Source organism: Poecilia mexicana, unplaced genomic scaffold, assembly GCF_051168715.1.
Source record: "Poecilia mexicana isolate PSO_F unplaced genomic scaffold, ASM5116871v1 scaffold_21, whole genome shotgun sequence".
NCBI lineage: Eukaryota > Metazoa > Chordata > Actinopteri > Cyprinodontiformes > Poeciliidae > Poecilia > Poecilia mexicana.
Window position 1 is genome coordinate 4,490,821 of NW_028263390.1, and position 17,584 is coordinate 4,508,404.

General features: G+C 39.2%; 1 protein-coding gene across 6 annotated transcripts in view; it reads left to right on the forward strand.

The window, feature by feature from the left end:
- Window positions 1-17,584, forward strand: part of cdc42bpab (CDC42 binding protein kinase alpha (DMPK-like) b) — an 81,504-nt gene that overhangs the window by 21,872 nt on the left and 42,048 nt on the right. For all 6 annotated transcript variants that reach the window (XM_088001873.1, XM_088001872.1, XM_088001870.1 and 3 more), the window contains exons 3-6: window positions 6,657-6,748; window positions 12,754-12,837; window positions 14,316-14,411; window positions 15,662-15,810. In XM_088001873.1, the coding sequence (XP_087857999.1) occupies window positions 6,657-6,748; window positions 12,754-12,837; window positions 14,316-14,411; window positions 15,662-15,810 (421 nt within the window). The remainder of the gene's footprint in view (window positions 1-6,656; window positions 6,749-12,753; window positions 12,838-14,315; window positions 14,412-15,661; window positions 15,811-17,584) is intronic.

The window sequence follows — 17,584 nt, forward strand, 5'->3', positions numbered from 1 at the left end:
CTATATAAAACCTCCACACCAAATAGCATAGAAAAATAGAGCCATCTTTTAGATCTAAAAGATGGTTTAGAGCAAAGCATATTTGTGTTAAGAAAGGTCTAGTCAAAGTTTAGACAGAAATAAAATTGAGACTGTTACAAAATTGATATTCATAGTGCTTGTTGTCATCCAATCAGACTGATTTAAAAGTGTTGTACAAACACGAACAGGCAGAAATGGTTGAATATTGATGCTACATTGTGTTGGTGTGATTAAAAAAAGTCCCAATAAAATACTTTGAAGTTTAAAAGGTGTGAGTACTTGTGCAGGGCTGTGGATCTGGATAGTAAAAACTTTTTCATTGGGGCTGATGATGCCTTCCGGCTCACATCTGAAGGGGGAACCTCTGGTCGAGACATAAAAGCGTCTGGTTGCATTTTAATCTGTAATTTGGCTCATTTACTGAGTGTTTTTTGGGCTACTTTGCAGTCGAGTTGCTAAAAGCGCCAGCTTCAAGTGCCTCCAACACCGAGCCGCTTTCCCTTTTTAGGACAAGGCTGTTGAAAACACACCGCCTCAGTTTTTCCTTTGGTGACGTTCTTAGGCTATTTATTCAGTCCTCTGTTAATTGTAGTTACTTGTCCTTTATTTAACTTAGAAATACCTTTGGAATAAAACAGCTGTTATTCATACTAGATGAAAACCTTGTCCTTTATGCAACAGTACAGATGGGAGTGGATAAAGCCGTAAACGAATGAAACTAGTTCAGCTTAATGTTGTTCTCAGGTGGGATTTTTGTGTAAACAGATGATGAAAGAGGGGGACGTAAGGTTTTTTCGATGAATAAATGTCAGATTTTAGAGGAATTATCTCCATAAAAAAGGAGATGATGAAATCTGGGCTAAAATTTTTTGTCATCTTATGTTACAGGGCAGAGTTATTTGTTTTTATGATTTTTGGCTCCTACCGGCAACAGGCTTGCCTCGGTCATAATGAGGGAAAGGCCATCCCTGGGTCGTTCTCCTTTCCTCTCTCTGCTGTTTTCTCTCTTCGTGTCAGATCCTGGAAAGCCTATCTATCCTGTCTCCATCTCCCTGTCTCCCTTGTCTTTCTTGTGAGCAGCATTTTTGTGTCATTACCTCACCCATTATGGCTTCCAGATGTCCCTCAGTCGCACTCAGGATTTTGAGATGGGGTTAGAGAGCGGTGCGGGTGAAATTCTCGGACATGCACTGTAATTTGGACCGCTTCCATTCAAGCCTTTTTCTGTTTGCACCTTTTTACTTATCTCTTTATGAAAATTATGGCTGCAACGATGACCCTTATTATCATCAGATTTTCTATTTTCCCCAATTACATTCATTATTTTTCCTCCAAAAAGCTATTTTGTTTCATTTCCTTACATTATTTTTTCACATTTATTGCAAACTGCAAAATAAAATGCCAACAAACATGTCCAACTTAAGCTACTCAATATGTATATACCAAGCGCTGTTGGACATTATGGTTTTTATTTTTTTATAATAAGTCATTGTAGTTAGAAATGTAAACATGTGGACGCTTCCAAATTGGTAGATAATTATTGGGGCTAAGGTATTTCTGAATTGAATTTCCTCACAAATTCAAGAAATATTTTCTCAAACCAATTTGAGCTGTAAAAAACTTGAAATAACATTTGCAACCTGGCTCCTTTGTCAGTGAATCATATACTTTTTCCCACAATGACTGTAGCTGAACAAGACTGATGTAGTGAGCATGAACACACACTCAAACTGATGTCACACACTTATTCAGCGTTAAAAACATACACTTGTAACATTGGTCAAATGGTTTAAGAAAAAAAAAATTAAGAAAATAATGTGCTGAATAAAATATTGATCAATTTTATGTTTTTGTCAATCATTATCATGATAGCAACATTAACTTAATATTAATTTAATCCATTCAATAAGCTATTTTTTGAGATTTAAATCTTATGTTGACATATGTTGAGTAGCATTACCTTAACCAATTTAGTAGGTCAATTATTGCTTTTGAGTCCAAATTAGCTACAAAGTTAATGTTAGCTTAAATGCTATCATCATGTTGAATTACACAAATATATCGGGTAACATTATCTTAGCCCTTTTAGCAAGTCAACTTTTCCTTTTAAGTCCAAATTAACTAAAAACGTTAACATTATTTTAAATGCTATCATTATCATGCAGTATATGTCAAAATTGCTAATAAAATTAGTTATTTCCTCCTTTTCTACCTAAATGAGTTACAAAACCTAACCTCCCCCACACTGAAAAGCTTTCTGGGCTAGAGTTGGTACACATTGTGACATTTTTAGAATCTCCATCAAATAAAGAAGCATTGGGTTGTTCTGTTCACTCCATCACTGTCCGTTGAACAGTCTGTACTTAATCCCACACAAATAGCCCCTTTTACACAAGCATGCACTCTTAATTTATTTTTGCAGACATTCAAACCATGTCATGTGGCAACGCTTACTCCAGAACAAGAGATTTATTTAAGGTTATGACTTATTTTTTTATTTACACAGAATCTTGTTCCACCCAGCACTGAGTCACATACACCAGCTATGGTTATGTATTAGATGTAATAGCTGTTTGACTAATGCACAGACACGAGTTCACATACTTCACATGAACACACCCAAGCCCGGGCCTGTTCCGGTGAGTGAACACGCTCACCCATTGTTGCTCAATTTCACACTAAATGTCTCTTGACTCCACTGCCGGTAATGGAGTGAGATGGGTTCGATAAGCCGCACTCCAGTACTTCTGGGCCAAACCAGTCTGGCCGTGTGGCGCAGGTGGCGTCGCTCATGTTTTTCCAGTTCCACTGCATCCAAACACCGACCGCTGAGATCACCTGCCCTCGTGTTGCACCTGACATGTGGTAAACCTTCCAGTTTGTGCGCAGATCAATGCCTTATTCCCCACACCCCACCCCCACAATGCCTTCAGAATGACATGCCAGCATTTTTTCCAGTCTTGGCTCACTTGGGCCGTGCGTTGCAAAACCCGGAAAACAAAGAATACCAGTCATGCTAAAGTTGGGATAGTCGGGCTTCCCGAGTGTTACTATTGGTTCATGCTGCACCGTGTCATGGCAACGGTTGCTGTGTTTAGGTGAGGTGTATATTTTGTTAATGAACTAAGATGTATGACCAAGCTGTTGTACTTTTCATTTCGTCTGCTGTTGAAAGGGATGCGGCGAGTCCTTTCAAAGCGCACACACTGATCCTAAAGTAAATCTGGACTGTTGTTGCTTCAGACTGTATTATATGAGATGACTAAATTGATTGATATATTGGCTCAGTATTTCCACATATGCCAGCGGTTAAAAGCAAACTTTGAGGAGTATATAGTCAGCAGTTAGTCGTCAGGTGTAAGCACCACGACCCTTCACTTTGCATGCACATATTTGTGTACGTCTATGTTTGCACATGAAGTTTGTTGTGGAAAGGGGCCTGTGGGCTCCTGGCTCCGAGATGAAAGGCATTTCTCGTGTGGCTGCTTTAAGTGCAACTCCTGAGTCAGCGTGCAGCCACTAATTCCTCCCTCTCAGAGCCCCACTCTCCTTTCCCCTCTCTATGGCCTACATCTCAGTTCAGCTTGTGTAATTGACAATTACACCGCCTTGAAAAAACATTTATGCGCCATGAACTTTTCCACATTTTGTCATGTTACGACCACAAACTTTAATGGGAGTTTTTATTGGGATTTTATGTGTCGGATCAACACAAAGTAGTACATAGCTGTAAAGGGGAAATAACAGGACACAAAGTTTTCTCTGATTTCCCCCTAAACAAAATAAAACCCAATTTCCTTTGGAAGTCATCTAAAGAATGTGTTTGGAGAACATTTAGAGAAGCGGCTCAGAGAACCATAGTAACTCTGGAGGAGCTGGAGAGACACAAATTTTGCTCGATGATGAATTGTCCCAGAAATTATTGCAATAAATGATGATGTTATTTCAATACCATTTACAAGCTATAGAATAGTGGCTTAATAATGCAAGAACCAAAACACATTTTGGTTTTATCGTAACAAAATTTGTAAACTTTCAAAGGATGTGAATACTTTATCAAGACATAATAATTTACTGATTTTGCACTTTGGATTAAATTTAGATAAAATGAATATGTTTCTGCCATGATGGCTGTAGAATTCAATATACCAACAGTGTCTGGTGTTGTGTGATCTTGATGTTGGGCTGAATGGTACCAGTGGGTCTTTGTGCGAGTACAGAGGGGGCTTACCCAGTTTGTTTGACAGAGGCAGCCCTCTAAATAGAAATGACAAGTTAGTGATCGCCAAGAAAAAGACAGATGGAAAGTGTTCCGTATCCCAGAGAGCATTCAAGACTCTCTTGCCAAGAGTTGGGGAGGATCGTAGAGCCAAACCAGTAAAAGGATGGGGCCTGGGGTCTCACTTGAAAATGTCCAACTATTTATTGTCGTAATTTATGGTGACGAGATCTGGTAAAAACATACTTGCTAACAGTTTATACATCCTTGAAGTCAACAGTTTAATCAGTGCCAGTGTGTGTTGCAGACCAAGCTGCTGTTATTATAGTAGTTTACAGAAGAATCAGTTTCTGTGAAAAATATCAAATTGCAAACTTGTCCAATCAGAGTATTTGATTGGACTGTTAAACCACTGGTGGTATTGGTGGTATTCTGGGATTTTATGTTCCTTACATTATAGATGACGATATCCGTCAGTCCATCGACCCATCCATAAATGCATCTATACTCCCTCTATCCTTTCCTTCATTCTTTTCTTCCTTAGCATGGCAGTCCCATCAGACCGTCAGTTCCTGAAACTACACACACACAAAAAGCCCTTGTAAAAGCGCACATGGGAACAGTGTGACCCTGCTGGACTATACACAGAATAAAAAAACTTGTGGGCCCCAAATGATCCAATCTCTGTAGACCGCTGGAGGGTTAATGCTTTCATCTGTTCATCCATCCACCCATTTATGCTTTTGTCTATCTGTCCATCCGTCCCTCCTTCGATCCATCCAGTCTTCCTTCTTTCCTTCGTGTTTTGTGTGGGTTCAGGTTGGAATCGTCTAAAATGAGGCTAAAAGGGTCAGGAAAGTTTGGATATACTGGAAAAGTACAGATATTTGACAAGAAAGATACGTAGGGACTCTACAAGTACCTTTTTGTGCTCCCATGGTTGTTCTTTAGAATCTGGCCACACAGTGTTCCAACGTTGGTCAGGTGTTTCTTACCTGCTAAGGCAGCGTTGTTGCTGGCATTTCTTTGCTCTGCTAGAAGCAACTCTCCCTCTGCCCTGCGACCCCCGGCTGTCATCGGACTCGGCTGTAGCTTTGAGGGAAGAATTGGGAGCGAGAGATTGTTGAGCAATGAGTGACCTGTTTGTTTTATTTCAGCAGGCATTTCCCTGTTTCACAGTGGGAGAACATCCTCTTGTTCAGCACTGGAGGTTGTGTGAAGTTGAGGCAGCCAGATAGTGTTTTGCCACGGTGGGATCACAGACGGGCCAGAGTGTTAGCTTGACTGGTGAAACTCCTCTTACTGCGACACAGTAGTTGGAAACACCAAGAGGATGTTTCCATGGAGATGCCATTGTTTACTAACCCCAAGACGTTTGGCAAACCTAACGAGCACTACATCTTGTAGTTGGGTTATTATTAACTGAAAAAAAAAAGTGATATCAGTTCACCAAGGTTGCTGACCCTGCGAACTTGCAGCCAATCCAGGTTGTCCTTGGCATGCTGGGAGCATGTAAACCAGGAAGTGGCCTGAATAGTTCTCCACAAATGAGGGAAATGCTGACTCTGTCAACATAGATCAAATCTGTCGAACATTTGCGAGAGAACGTTGGCAGCTCTCGCAGATCCCTCCCTAATCCCTTTTTTTCCATCAGGAACCATAACTGAGGGCACAACAATAGCAAACGTTATCATCCAGCCTCTCTGCGTCCGGTGTCATTTACTGCAGAGAGAACCAGGTGGTCACCAACTCTGTGATAAAATCCATTTAGAAGGACGTGGAGCCTGAGATATGGGAGTGTTGTCCTTTATATTGTTCCATGAGCCGGTTATTTTGGGCCTAGTGTGGAAATGATTAAATGCTACAAGCTGCCCGTGTTTTATTCACACACAATGCAGGGGACTGCAGACTTTACTGATAATAATAATTTATAGCAACAGATCGCTTGTTAACACATCATCACCTCTGTTGATGAATAGTAAATAAAAGTGTTTTGAGCTGATTTTTCTAAAGGAGGTTTACTCATTGATTATTTAATTGAACCTTCCTGTGCTGTAATAAATAATTTCGCGAATAAGTGAGAAACTGCTAAGTTTGTTGTGATATTCTGGGGCTTATCTCAGAGATTTAAGGTTTTTACAGGTCTTCCTTCTATAGACTAAGCCTTCAACTAAATGATTGTTTACGCAATCGATTATTCTCTCAGCTACCACTAAAATAATGGGAAATTTTGCTGTCTCCATGCAACGGGAACAAATTATAAATACGCATTAAATATTTTTCTGATTTTGTTATATTGTTGCTGCAACTTTCTTCTAATTCCTGTACGTCTCACCAGATAAAGAACGGTCTTCTGCTTTACATTCTAATGAAAACAATCAACTGATTTGATTCTCTTCTTTCTTTGTGTCTCCAGCCAAACCTTTCACTTCCAAAGTGAAGCAGATGCGTCTGCACAAGGAAGACTTTGAGATCCTGAAGGTTATTGGAAGAGGAGCGTTCGGCGAGGTAACGGACCATTTTGTTATTTTTTTTCCACCCCGATTTTGAAAACAGACCACCGCTCAATACTAAAGCGGAAATGCTATGTGCTTGATTAATCTATTTTAAAGACATTCAGGGGAATCGAAACAATCTTCATGCTTCATCTCAGACCTGGCGATCACCACCGTGACGTGACGTGACTTGAATGAGATAAACTTGTTTGTTTTTCATTTGAAAAGTCTGCAAATGTTTGGAATTTCCTCGGTTTTAACTTGAGGCATTGATGATTTCCCAGGTCAGCAGGTGTCTAGAAGAGATTCTCCTAAGCCTTTATTGCTACTTGCTCAAATGGGAGAAGACTGGAGTGTTTCTGCATTTGACAGTGATTTCCTTGCTGCTGCATTCCATCAGCAGTGTGTAGCGTTAGTCTGCCACCTGAGCATGACTCTACATGCTTCCCCAACGGAGCTCCCAGAATCCTTTTTCTGCTCCTAATCTTTGAATTTACTCTAAATTAGACAACCTTAGGAAGCAGGAAGTGTGATTTAAGGGATTTTAAAATCCATTTTATATGTCCATGCCTCTGGGGAGGTGAGGGAGTTTGAAAAAAAAAAAAAAAATGTATGTCATTGAGTTTCAGGTAATGTCGTCAAAGAAGAGGAATGCTGAAAGGACAAGTATTGGAGTCCTTAGCTGCTAAAATGGGACATTTTCAAGGTGTCAGGTCTTTTACTAGAGTTGTTTGGAACCAGTTTTTCTCTAATTAGATGTGCTGTGTGGCCAGTATTTAAAATAGTTAATCCATTCCTTTACAAATTAGAGCAAATTCCTTGTCACCACCACCGTCATGTACAAAATATTACCCAAGATTTTGGAGCTTGCACATAGACTTCTAGTTTGTGTCTGTGGGAGTGAGGTGACTGTTTCGCAGGTGTTTTCAGTAGAGATGTACTGATTAGAGATGATGTGATTAATTTTCAAGTTTTTTTTTTTTGTTTTTTTTTTTTCATTTTATTTTTTCTTCCAACTCCGACATGTCTTTTGCCAAGTCTGACTCACTTCTAGAGTTTTAATGAACAGCTGTGGGCACCGCCAGCTAAATGGTTGGTTACACTAACCTTAAAGCAATAATCATAAACATCAGTTCCGCTAATGCTAATGTGCATGGTATTGAGTGGAAGCTAATGCTAAAGCATTTATTCAACCATGTTGATACCCGTCATGTGTCATTGACACATGTTTTATTGACCTCAACAGGATCAAATTTGTTACACTTTCAAAGTGATGTGATAAACCTTTCACTCATGGTTTTAGGTTTATAATTGTTGAGTATTGCAAACTCTGGGGCTGCTTTTGGCTAATTGACCACTGTAGGGATTCAGACAGAAAGCACACAGGACATTAGTAGGTTTGAAACTGTTCACTGATGTATTCTAGATATCTCGCATCACGGGTGGAGAACATGAGGAAAAGAAAGGAAAGGAAATTGCTGCGTAAAACGTTTTCATCCATTTCAGAGATAATAACTATAAATGTCTAACTATTTGAAGAACAGGTGATACGTAATGCTTTAACACAGATGTTGAACTTTATTGAACTGAAAGCTAGCTAAGTTGGCACCTTATTATTCATCCCAAAAAATGAATTTAGGCGAAGCTAAGTGCGCCAACTGTTTTCAAAGCTAGCAAAAATGCTAAAGCGCTCGTAGATAAATTAGCTCTGCTATTAGCAGATTAGCAGAAGCCTGCCCACATCTGCTAATTATTTCTACTTTGTGGATGAATGTAACTGCAACTTATTGGAAAATAAATCTGGTTCAGTAAAATTATCTTGGCTTAGACCTTCTCTCTGATTAATTTGGGAACATTTTTTCCGACCACTCGGGGGAGACTGCTGGAGCTACAAGTTACGAGTTTCACATCGTCAGTCGTTCCTTAGATATGGAGGGAAAAACTAAAGTAATGCGGCACACGTACTATTGTGATGCTACAATCAAAGAGTTGCCATATCCTAATAATTACACCTGCTAAACACTCTGCCAGCTTACATGGGACTATAGGAAACAATGTAAGAGTGGCTCAAGTTTCTCCATTTTACTAAAGCAAATAGAAACCAATATTTCCATATGTTATGTAAAACTCATTTGTTGCTGTCCAGCAGTAGTTTGACATGTGTCACATTAGGCAACAAAAACCACACATAGTTTGGAACCGCGTTTTTATTCATCAGTGAAAAATGTCTTTGGATGTCGTCTATTTTTATTTTTTTTTTGTCTTTTTGTGTATTTTATTTTAAGAAGAATGAGTGCAGGGAGGGATAGATGAGGGCAAACTGTGAGAAAAAAACATGTTTTAAAGTCAGAGGAGGGGAGTGTGCGCTCAGGACAGTTTGATGTCATCCTCCGATTATCAGCAGCAGGAAGAGAGACGGTGCCAGGTGTGTGACGTAGTGGATCTGCACCGATGAATGGAGCGGTTTGTCCCGGCCCACTGACTGTGAGATCGCTTTATCAATATTGAGAGAAAAGAAAAAAAAATGTTTGTGCAATGTACTTCTTTTAACTGCATAGAGTTCTTTCGAGTCAACCACTTTGACATTTTTATTTGCAGCCTAGAATCGGATCTGATTTTTGTTTTGAACAGAGATGAAGATCAGAGCAGTAGAGGTGAAGGGGAAAAAAAAGAGAGAGGGGTCAAGGAAAGAACAAAAACAGAGGCACTGCCAAGATCACTGCTCTCCCTCCTTTCCTTCTGTCCTCCCTCATTCCTCCTCTAGTGAGAGATCACTGGGGGGAAATCCAAACACTGCAGGAATGTTATCATTGTATTGCATTAGCAGCATTCCCCTGGTTAATTTAATAGGATGCAGACCCCTCCGTTTCATAGCGCCGCTTTGTTTGCTTCCCTTCTTCCTACTTCTGTTTCAAATTTTCAAAAAAATTCTTCAGGTCCTTCTTTATGTCAGCGATTCAGACTCTAATAAATCTTGTTTTTGTAAAGAATGGAGAAAAAAAAAACATAAACAGTGTCCGTTGAAAGCAATGGGAATAACTTGAGTTTGTGTGAACTCGTGCTTTGGCTGTCTGCTCACAGCGGTTTGTCGCTGCTGCTTGTGCAGCTCCTTTTTTGGCAAAACTGTAAAGCTGGAGCCGAGGAAGTTTTTTTTCTTCTTCTTCAAGGCTATGTTTAGCAATTAGCAGTCAGGGAAAGCTGGCAGTTGTTAATGTGGGATGGTGAGGTGGGTCGTCACGGCAGCGTGATCTTTAGGCATTGGTGACAAATAGCAGCTATAAAAGGAAACGTTGGGGAGCTTCAGGATGTTCTCTGTTCTTTTCAAGACAATCGCCACCGGTTCAGTGGACGAGATGGAAATGAAATGATGTGTATGGGTCAGGAAATCAGTCTCCAAGTTCAATATACTTGTTTACTTCCATTTAGTATCAATTTTACACGATTTCCATGGTATGTGTACATACCGGGGCAAAATCCAAGGTTCAGAAGGATTTGATGGCATTAATTTTTAAAAAATCCATTTAAACTTTCCTCCCATTATTTCAAGATGCATGGTTTTATTGCCTCCTCCTGTCATGTTTTACAGAAAACTACTGTATGTAAAGGTCTCTAATATTACTAATAACGGTGGGACTTGATTCAAATTAACATTTTTAATAGGGTTAATTGCACGGTCTGTACTTTATCAATCACAATTAATAGCATTTCAATCTAAATCTATATACTGACAAAATCAACAACATTTTAAATTTTTTTCTGCTAATTGATTGAATAATTAGACATTTGAGCTCAGCAACAAAGATATTTATTGCTTTTAACCCGTCATTTGGGTAGATAGCAGCTATAAGTAATGAGGTTTATAAGACTAAAAACTGTGTGGTCCATAAAAATTCAAATGTGGTTTAAAGAAAAACAGCACACATTAAACATCATCATAAACATTCATCGTAACCTGATGAATGAAAAAAGTAGTACATTTGGACGCTGTTCCTTTAAGGCTGTTCTTGTGGTGTTTTATTTTTTACAGAAGCTGTGGATAAGAATAAAACAGTTTTTTTTTCTGTTCCTGTTACATTCCTGATATAAGAATCAATTAGCGTACATTGCAACGTGATTGGTCCAACTAGAGGCACAACAAGTTGATCATGCACCCATTACCTGACCTCTTCCACAGTGTTTCCTTCTACAAACAGCTTGTGTAGACAGTCAAGGCGGTTTGCTGCAGACTCTGTCATTCCTGAGGCTGCAGCAAACTGCCGGACAGAGGACTGTTTCCATTCTTTTAAAGGAAGGCTTTAAACTGTGAAAGTTGTACAGAAATGTGCAAATGTTTCTTTTTCATCGATCACTGTGCAGCTCGGAGGCAAACAGACGGTGAACCCTGCAGTAACCTATACATCAGTGTCTGGAGATAAAACATCCCTCCGTGCGAACCTTGTCCTTCTGCTTATCTGAGGCTGAGAAACAATTCAAGAACTTTTTTTTTTTTTTTTTTTGCTGTTATTTAAGCAGGAAATAACTTTTCTTAAAGAGTTCTGTGGCACTGGGGAGCCAGCGCACTCACACATAATCAGAGAGGTAAGCTGGGGGACCTTCTCTGCTGCTCATTCTGGGTCTGCCCAGGTATAAATGATTATTTTAATAATCGGGTAATTGATTATTGTGACAATTAATTTAGACCTTGAATACAGAATTCCACCATTCTGTAGAAGCTACTTAAGCTAGAAAAAGAAATATGAGAAAATGCGAGTAAATAAAACAGTTTTGTTCCTTTTTGTTAAACAAAAAGAAGGAAAAAAGTTAAGATTCAACGATTCAGACATTACTCTGTCTCAAGTTTGAAGTATTAAAAAAGATGAATGCCTCAATTTCAGCTTGAGGCAATAGTAAAAATGAACTTTTATATTATATTTACTTTGGTCTCAAGTTTGAGGTATTTAAATAGTAATAATTTAAAGTGCAGAAACAGATAAAAAAAGGTTTCACATTAAATAAAAAATAAAACTGCCTTTTATAATATACTTCACTTTCAGTCTCAAATTTGAAGTATGTAAATAGATTTTTTTTTACTTATTCTTCCTCTTATAGACTTTTCAAATGTCAAATTTATTTATATAGCACTTTAAGACAGAACTGCACCAAAGTGCTGTACAAGAACAACAACACAAATGACAAAACAGCACAAAACAATACATCAATTAAATGCCAAAATGTTTTGTCTTTTGGTCAGACAAAAGACAAAACAGCAAATCACAGTCATACAAATCATCTTGAATTTTAGTAAGTATAAAGTTCTTCAAAACAATCAGATTGATAAAGTGGCAAAAATTGTAAATAGATATTTCTAAAATATTTTTTTCATGTCATTACTTGATAAGCAACAATTAAAAGTGATTAAATGGAGCTGGAAGATCTGGAGCAGAAGCTGAAACAGTGGAGAATCCCAGTTATGAGCCTGCAGAGAGGAAAGTCACACATCTGGAAGGATTTTAAACTTCGTTAAAATAAAACGACTCATTATATAATCTGAAATTGAGCTTAATGTTTCACTCTGTAATTTTTATGAATTGATCTAGAACGCATACTCTAGTGACATTTTGTTGATTTCCTCCTAACTCCATCATTTACTTCTAAAGAAAGTTAAAACTTCTTTCTTGTCTGCAGTTTTCCCCAGGGTTTCCTTTTCACATTTCTGGCTTTAAACCCCAAATTTAAATGTATTTATTTTTTGAATCCTTATCTCAAATTTCTCTACTTTCTTTCCCCAGATGATTAACTCAGAATTTATCTCTTATTAAAATAATTATCTGCAGGACTCTTTTTTTTTTCTTTGCTAAGTTCACACACTAATGCCCTTTATGAGGAGAGCGTTTGTTTCTTTAAACTGTTGCAGTTGTTCAGCTTCAACCCCCATTTCCTCCCAGGATAAGATGCAATACATACAGATGATGCTTATGCAGTTTGATATTTTTCTTATGTCAACTAAAAATACATTTCTCCTCCTCCTTCTTTTTGCAGGTCGCGGTGGTAAAAGTGAGAAACACAGATAAGGTCTTCGCTATGAAGATTCTCAACAAGTGGGAAATGCTCAAGCGAGCAGAGGTTAGCACCAACTTTATTAGTTCTGGTTATCTGAAGCAGTCTGCTGCAGTAATCATGGAAATGCTTCAAGGAAAATAATGATGAAGGTTTTGAAAAAAAGAAAAAGAAAGAAAGGGCCTCCTGTCAGGAAAACCCACATCCTCCGTGGAGTTTCATTTGAATCAAACATTTGTTGATGGATTGCAGAACATGTCGCAGCCTGATCTGCCCATGCGTGTTTTTCTCATCATCTCCTTCCTGACACCATCCTCACATTCCTGTTGGCCTGCTGGGTCTCTGAACTAGCGGCTCACATGTCGCAAAGCAAAAAAAAAAAAAAAAAAAAACACTCCACAGTGTTTAGACGTACGTGCAAAACGCCCAGAGGTAGGAAATGTGACAGATCCACAGACGAGATCTGCAGAAATCTGCAACTGCTACAACCCAAAGAGATGGGGGTGTTTTTATCCTCAGGCAAATAAAACTCATTTAGAGCCACAACTGTCACATCACTTTTAAAAGACAGCTTACACATTTCTATGAACCACCTTTTTTTTTTTTTTTTTTTTTTTTTTGGCAGTTTTTTTTGGATTCAAAATAAATATAAAATTGAACAAAAAAAAGGATGGATCTTGTTTTTTCAGTGGAAAATTATGCACAAGAATTATAAAAAAAAAACACATTTATTCCTACATAAATAAAAAAAAAACCAGAACAAAGCATGTATGTCATACTTTAGGTTTAATTCTCTGTGGAAGTTCAACATAAATATTGCAGGAGGAAACGGCTAAAACTCTTCATTTATTATCATATCTATAGTTAAAATATTAGTAGGTTCTTTTACACTTTAACCAAAATTATTAAGAGATGATTCAGAGCCAAAAAGCTTCAGTCCCTCTTAGATGTACACATCACTACCTTCCTAATTTAATAGCCTAATTGATTTTTTTTGTTACCAAAAATGATTTTGTAATTTTCTACCTAAATCATCTTTTGACAAAAAATAACAAGCCATTATTTTAGGAAGGTGATATAGATTTAGAACATATGGTGATGAAGTTTAAGTGTTTTTCTATTTCTTTTGATAGTTATTTCTTCATTTTGCATGTTTGTGTCGACCACAATACAAATATGAAGACCTTTTTTGAAAAGAAAAAAAAAAAATCCTTCAATTGGTCCTCATCTGTTTCTTTCTCTGAAACACAGAGAAATAAGTGGCATAACAAAAATAATGAAAGGTACAGACCGGGTTTTTTTCGACTCTGAGGTCATTCAAGATAAATTTGTGATATCAGGTCAGCTACCAAAACTTCCTCACCGTTTTACTGTAGCATGGAAAAAACATTGTTTTGCCATGATTTATTCCTCCGGTTTACAGAAAGTCACCAACACAGGATTCACACACACAGACACACACACACACACACACACACTCACACACACTGCCAATGTCTACAGGAATGTAGAAGATTTTAAAACGTCTTTGAATCTTTGTGTAGACGGCGTGCTTTCGAGAGGAGCGGGACGTTTTGGTGAACGGGGACAGCCAGTGGATCACCACCCTGCACTACGCCTTCCAGGACGACAACAACCTGGTAACACAGAAGCCTTCCTCCTCTGCAGCCTGGGCAGTACCACAGAAACATGTTTTCAGCAACTGACCTGCATGGAATCAATAATAGAAAGAAATGAATAATTCATCTCTGATGTCATCATTATAGAGATATTACTAATGCAATAAACACGAAAAAGAATCCGGTTTTATTAAGAGAGCATCCTGACGGCTCACTTCCTGTGGAGTGGGCTTAATGTGGGTGATGCTTGTATAAATAAACAGCTTACGCTTTTTGACGTTGCACATCCTGCATTGTGACTATTGCTCATACGAACATTGCATTGTCATGCTGCAACAGCTCTGTTTGTGTGCGTCTGTGTCCATAGTAACGACATCGGTGTCGGGGTTGCATCACAGTATTTTTTAGTATTATTCTGATAACAATAAAAGTGACAATAAGAACCATTGTGACTTCAGTTTTAGGGGTACAGCAGTCAAAGCCCCATGAACACAAATACTGCTCCAGAAAAACATTCAGATTTGTAATCTGCTTCTTTAGGACACCAGTCACAAAAGAATGTGATTTGTATCACTAAGCTGCACACGGTAACTGCATTTAAAGCTGCAGTATGTAACTTTAATAAAAAAATATATATTTTTACATATTTGATTTTTAAACATCATTAATTGGAATTTATCACATCAAAGATAAATCTAAACATGACAAACAATATGATAAATGCCCACCCCACGTCAGTCACTTTGCTATTTCACCCTTTAGGGTGTTCTTAGTTAAAAAATATATATTTTTCTATCTCCCCAGGATGGGATCAGTGCTTTTGATTCCTCACTGTGGTGAAGATCAGGATTAAAACTAGTCTGGAAAACGGGAAGCCTGGTTATAAACAGGTCATATAAGTTCATGTAGAACACAAAAAGAAGTGTGTGGCTGGTCAGACGAACTTTGTCTCGCTTTAATTGGTAGCTGCAGGCATTCCTTCTCCCTTTAGCCGGACTGTTAGTCCTCCCTGCATGACCCTGAGCTGAAATGCCAGAACTGCTTGTCATTCCATTTCCCACATTCTCACAACAAATGCTCGACAACTCCCTAAGGCTTTAAAGATATTCACCGCGGTCCATCCTTCCATTTATTTTTAGGTGAACCCAAACACATGAAACTATTTAGGTGCAAGTTTAATATCCGTTTATATAAAGATGTGTATTTACTGTTCTCTTTTTGTGTGTGTGTGTGTTTTTCCTGCATCGTTAATGTGTTTATTTGCTCTCCAGTACCTGGTCATGGACTACTACGTGGGTGGCGACTTGCTGACTCTGCTGAGCAAGTTTGAGGACCGACTGCCTGAAGAAATGGCCAAGTTCTACCTTGCTGAGATGGTGCTGGCCATCGACTCCGTTCACCAGCTCCACTATGTCCACAGGTGAGGTGGCGGGATAACATGCGAAGGTTCCTGTTGGAACATATGCAGCCGTTTGTAAGCATGAAGCTAACGGAGCAATAACTCCTGATGATGGATGCTTGGTGTATTTACACTAGTGCTGCAGCTGGGGGAAATATTCCAGCTGGGGGGAGGCACTTCGGCCTCTGGAGAGGCAGGATGTCAGGGTTCTGGAAAATGATTGCAATCAGTTGGCGACAGAAGTTAAAGGAGAAAAGCTCGATTGGTAAAATAATGTGTTATAGAAGAACAAATGGTCCAACATACCTGAGTAGTGAATTAGAGTGAATACTTTGAACACATGCAAAAGAATTCACAAGTTCTTCAGATTTTGTCATGTCGCGAAAACAAACTTCAGGGAATTTAATTGGAATTTGATTTATTTTCATTTATTTTCAGAAAAGATTTAAAAAGTGATACCCTTAAAAAAACCCAGCTGTCAACCAGCAAGTAGAGTCTAGAACTGTAGTTCGCCTAAAAACCTCCATCTCTGTCCAGTTGAAGTGAACTCTTCGATATTTTTTTCAACATTGGCAAAATATCGAAAAAGTTTTGCATATATTTGTCATGGGAACGCAGCTACTATGAGCTGAAGAACTCTCTCCTTCCTCTCTCCGTGAGGAAGGGTCACCCGGTTCCTGCCTCGTCTCTTTTGCTTAGCTGTTCATCTCGTCGCGTCTAAAGGTGGAGCTACTTCTCACTTGACAAACAAAATGCCTCAAAGCTCACTGTTGACACGGCACAGCTTGGGAAACTGTTTTCCTCTCTGACGTGGGCGCTAAAAGAATTTTTTTTCCTGCCGACTAAAGATGCCCCTCGGGAACAGGATATGAGGCTCTTCTAGACAGGAAGTAGTCACATGGGCATGTTAACATAATTACAGCTTTACTTTCGCCGGGGGCCCGTCACAGCACAAACGAGCGAGAGAATGATGGATAGACGGAGGGAATAATGTGAGATAATTAGAAGAGAAGGGTGGGTCAGAAAGAGGCAGAGATAAAGCTCGGCGACTTGGTATGTTGGGTGTGTCCAGGATTTTTTTTTTTTCCCCCCTTGTCTGTAATACACCACCGCTCACTCAGACACACTGGGTGACAATGACAGAGCCAAAGACGCATGTAAATATAAATGTATGGAAAGAAAGGGAGCCAATAGCGGCGAGTGGGAGCCACTAATTGCATGGTGTTGCTAGGGGCCGCGGGTTGGGGTTGGTGGATGGAAAGAAGAAGGAATGGGGGAGGTGGGGGCCGCGCCGTTTCTCTTTTGGTCTGCCTGTGGACACTTTGGGACACTAATGACCGGCTTTAGAGGTGTGTGGGTGGGGGTGTGGTTGCTGTCACCAGCCACCCCCCCAACCCTTCCTTTGCTCTCACTTACACACACACAGACACACACGCATACACACACAACTCTCGTGGGAGTTTTCGGTGCTGACTTTTGGAGAGGGTGGAGACGGCCGGGCAGGTCCCCCGAGGAGGGAGTGGAGGAGGGTGTGTCCTGCTGGCTAGCGCCGTCTGATGACTGTGTGTGTGTGTTTGCATGTGTGTGTGTGTGTGTGTGTATTAGCATGCGAATCCGGATGTGTGTTTATCTCATTGCTATTTTCTGTGTCGTGCTGCTCTGACCCCTGGATGGTTCTGTGTTCTAATGGTTTTTAATTGAAAATACGGGATATTGTAGTTGATTTAGCTGTGGTTTACATGATGTATTTTTCTTATACACACACCTGGTATGATACGTCAAGTGTATTTGTATA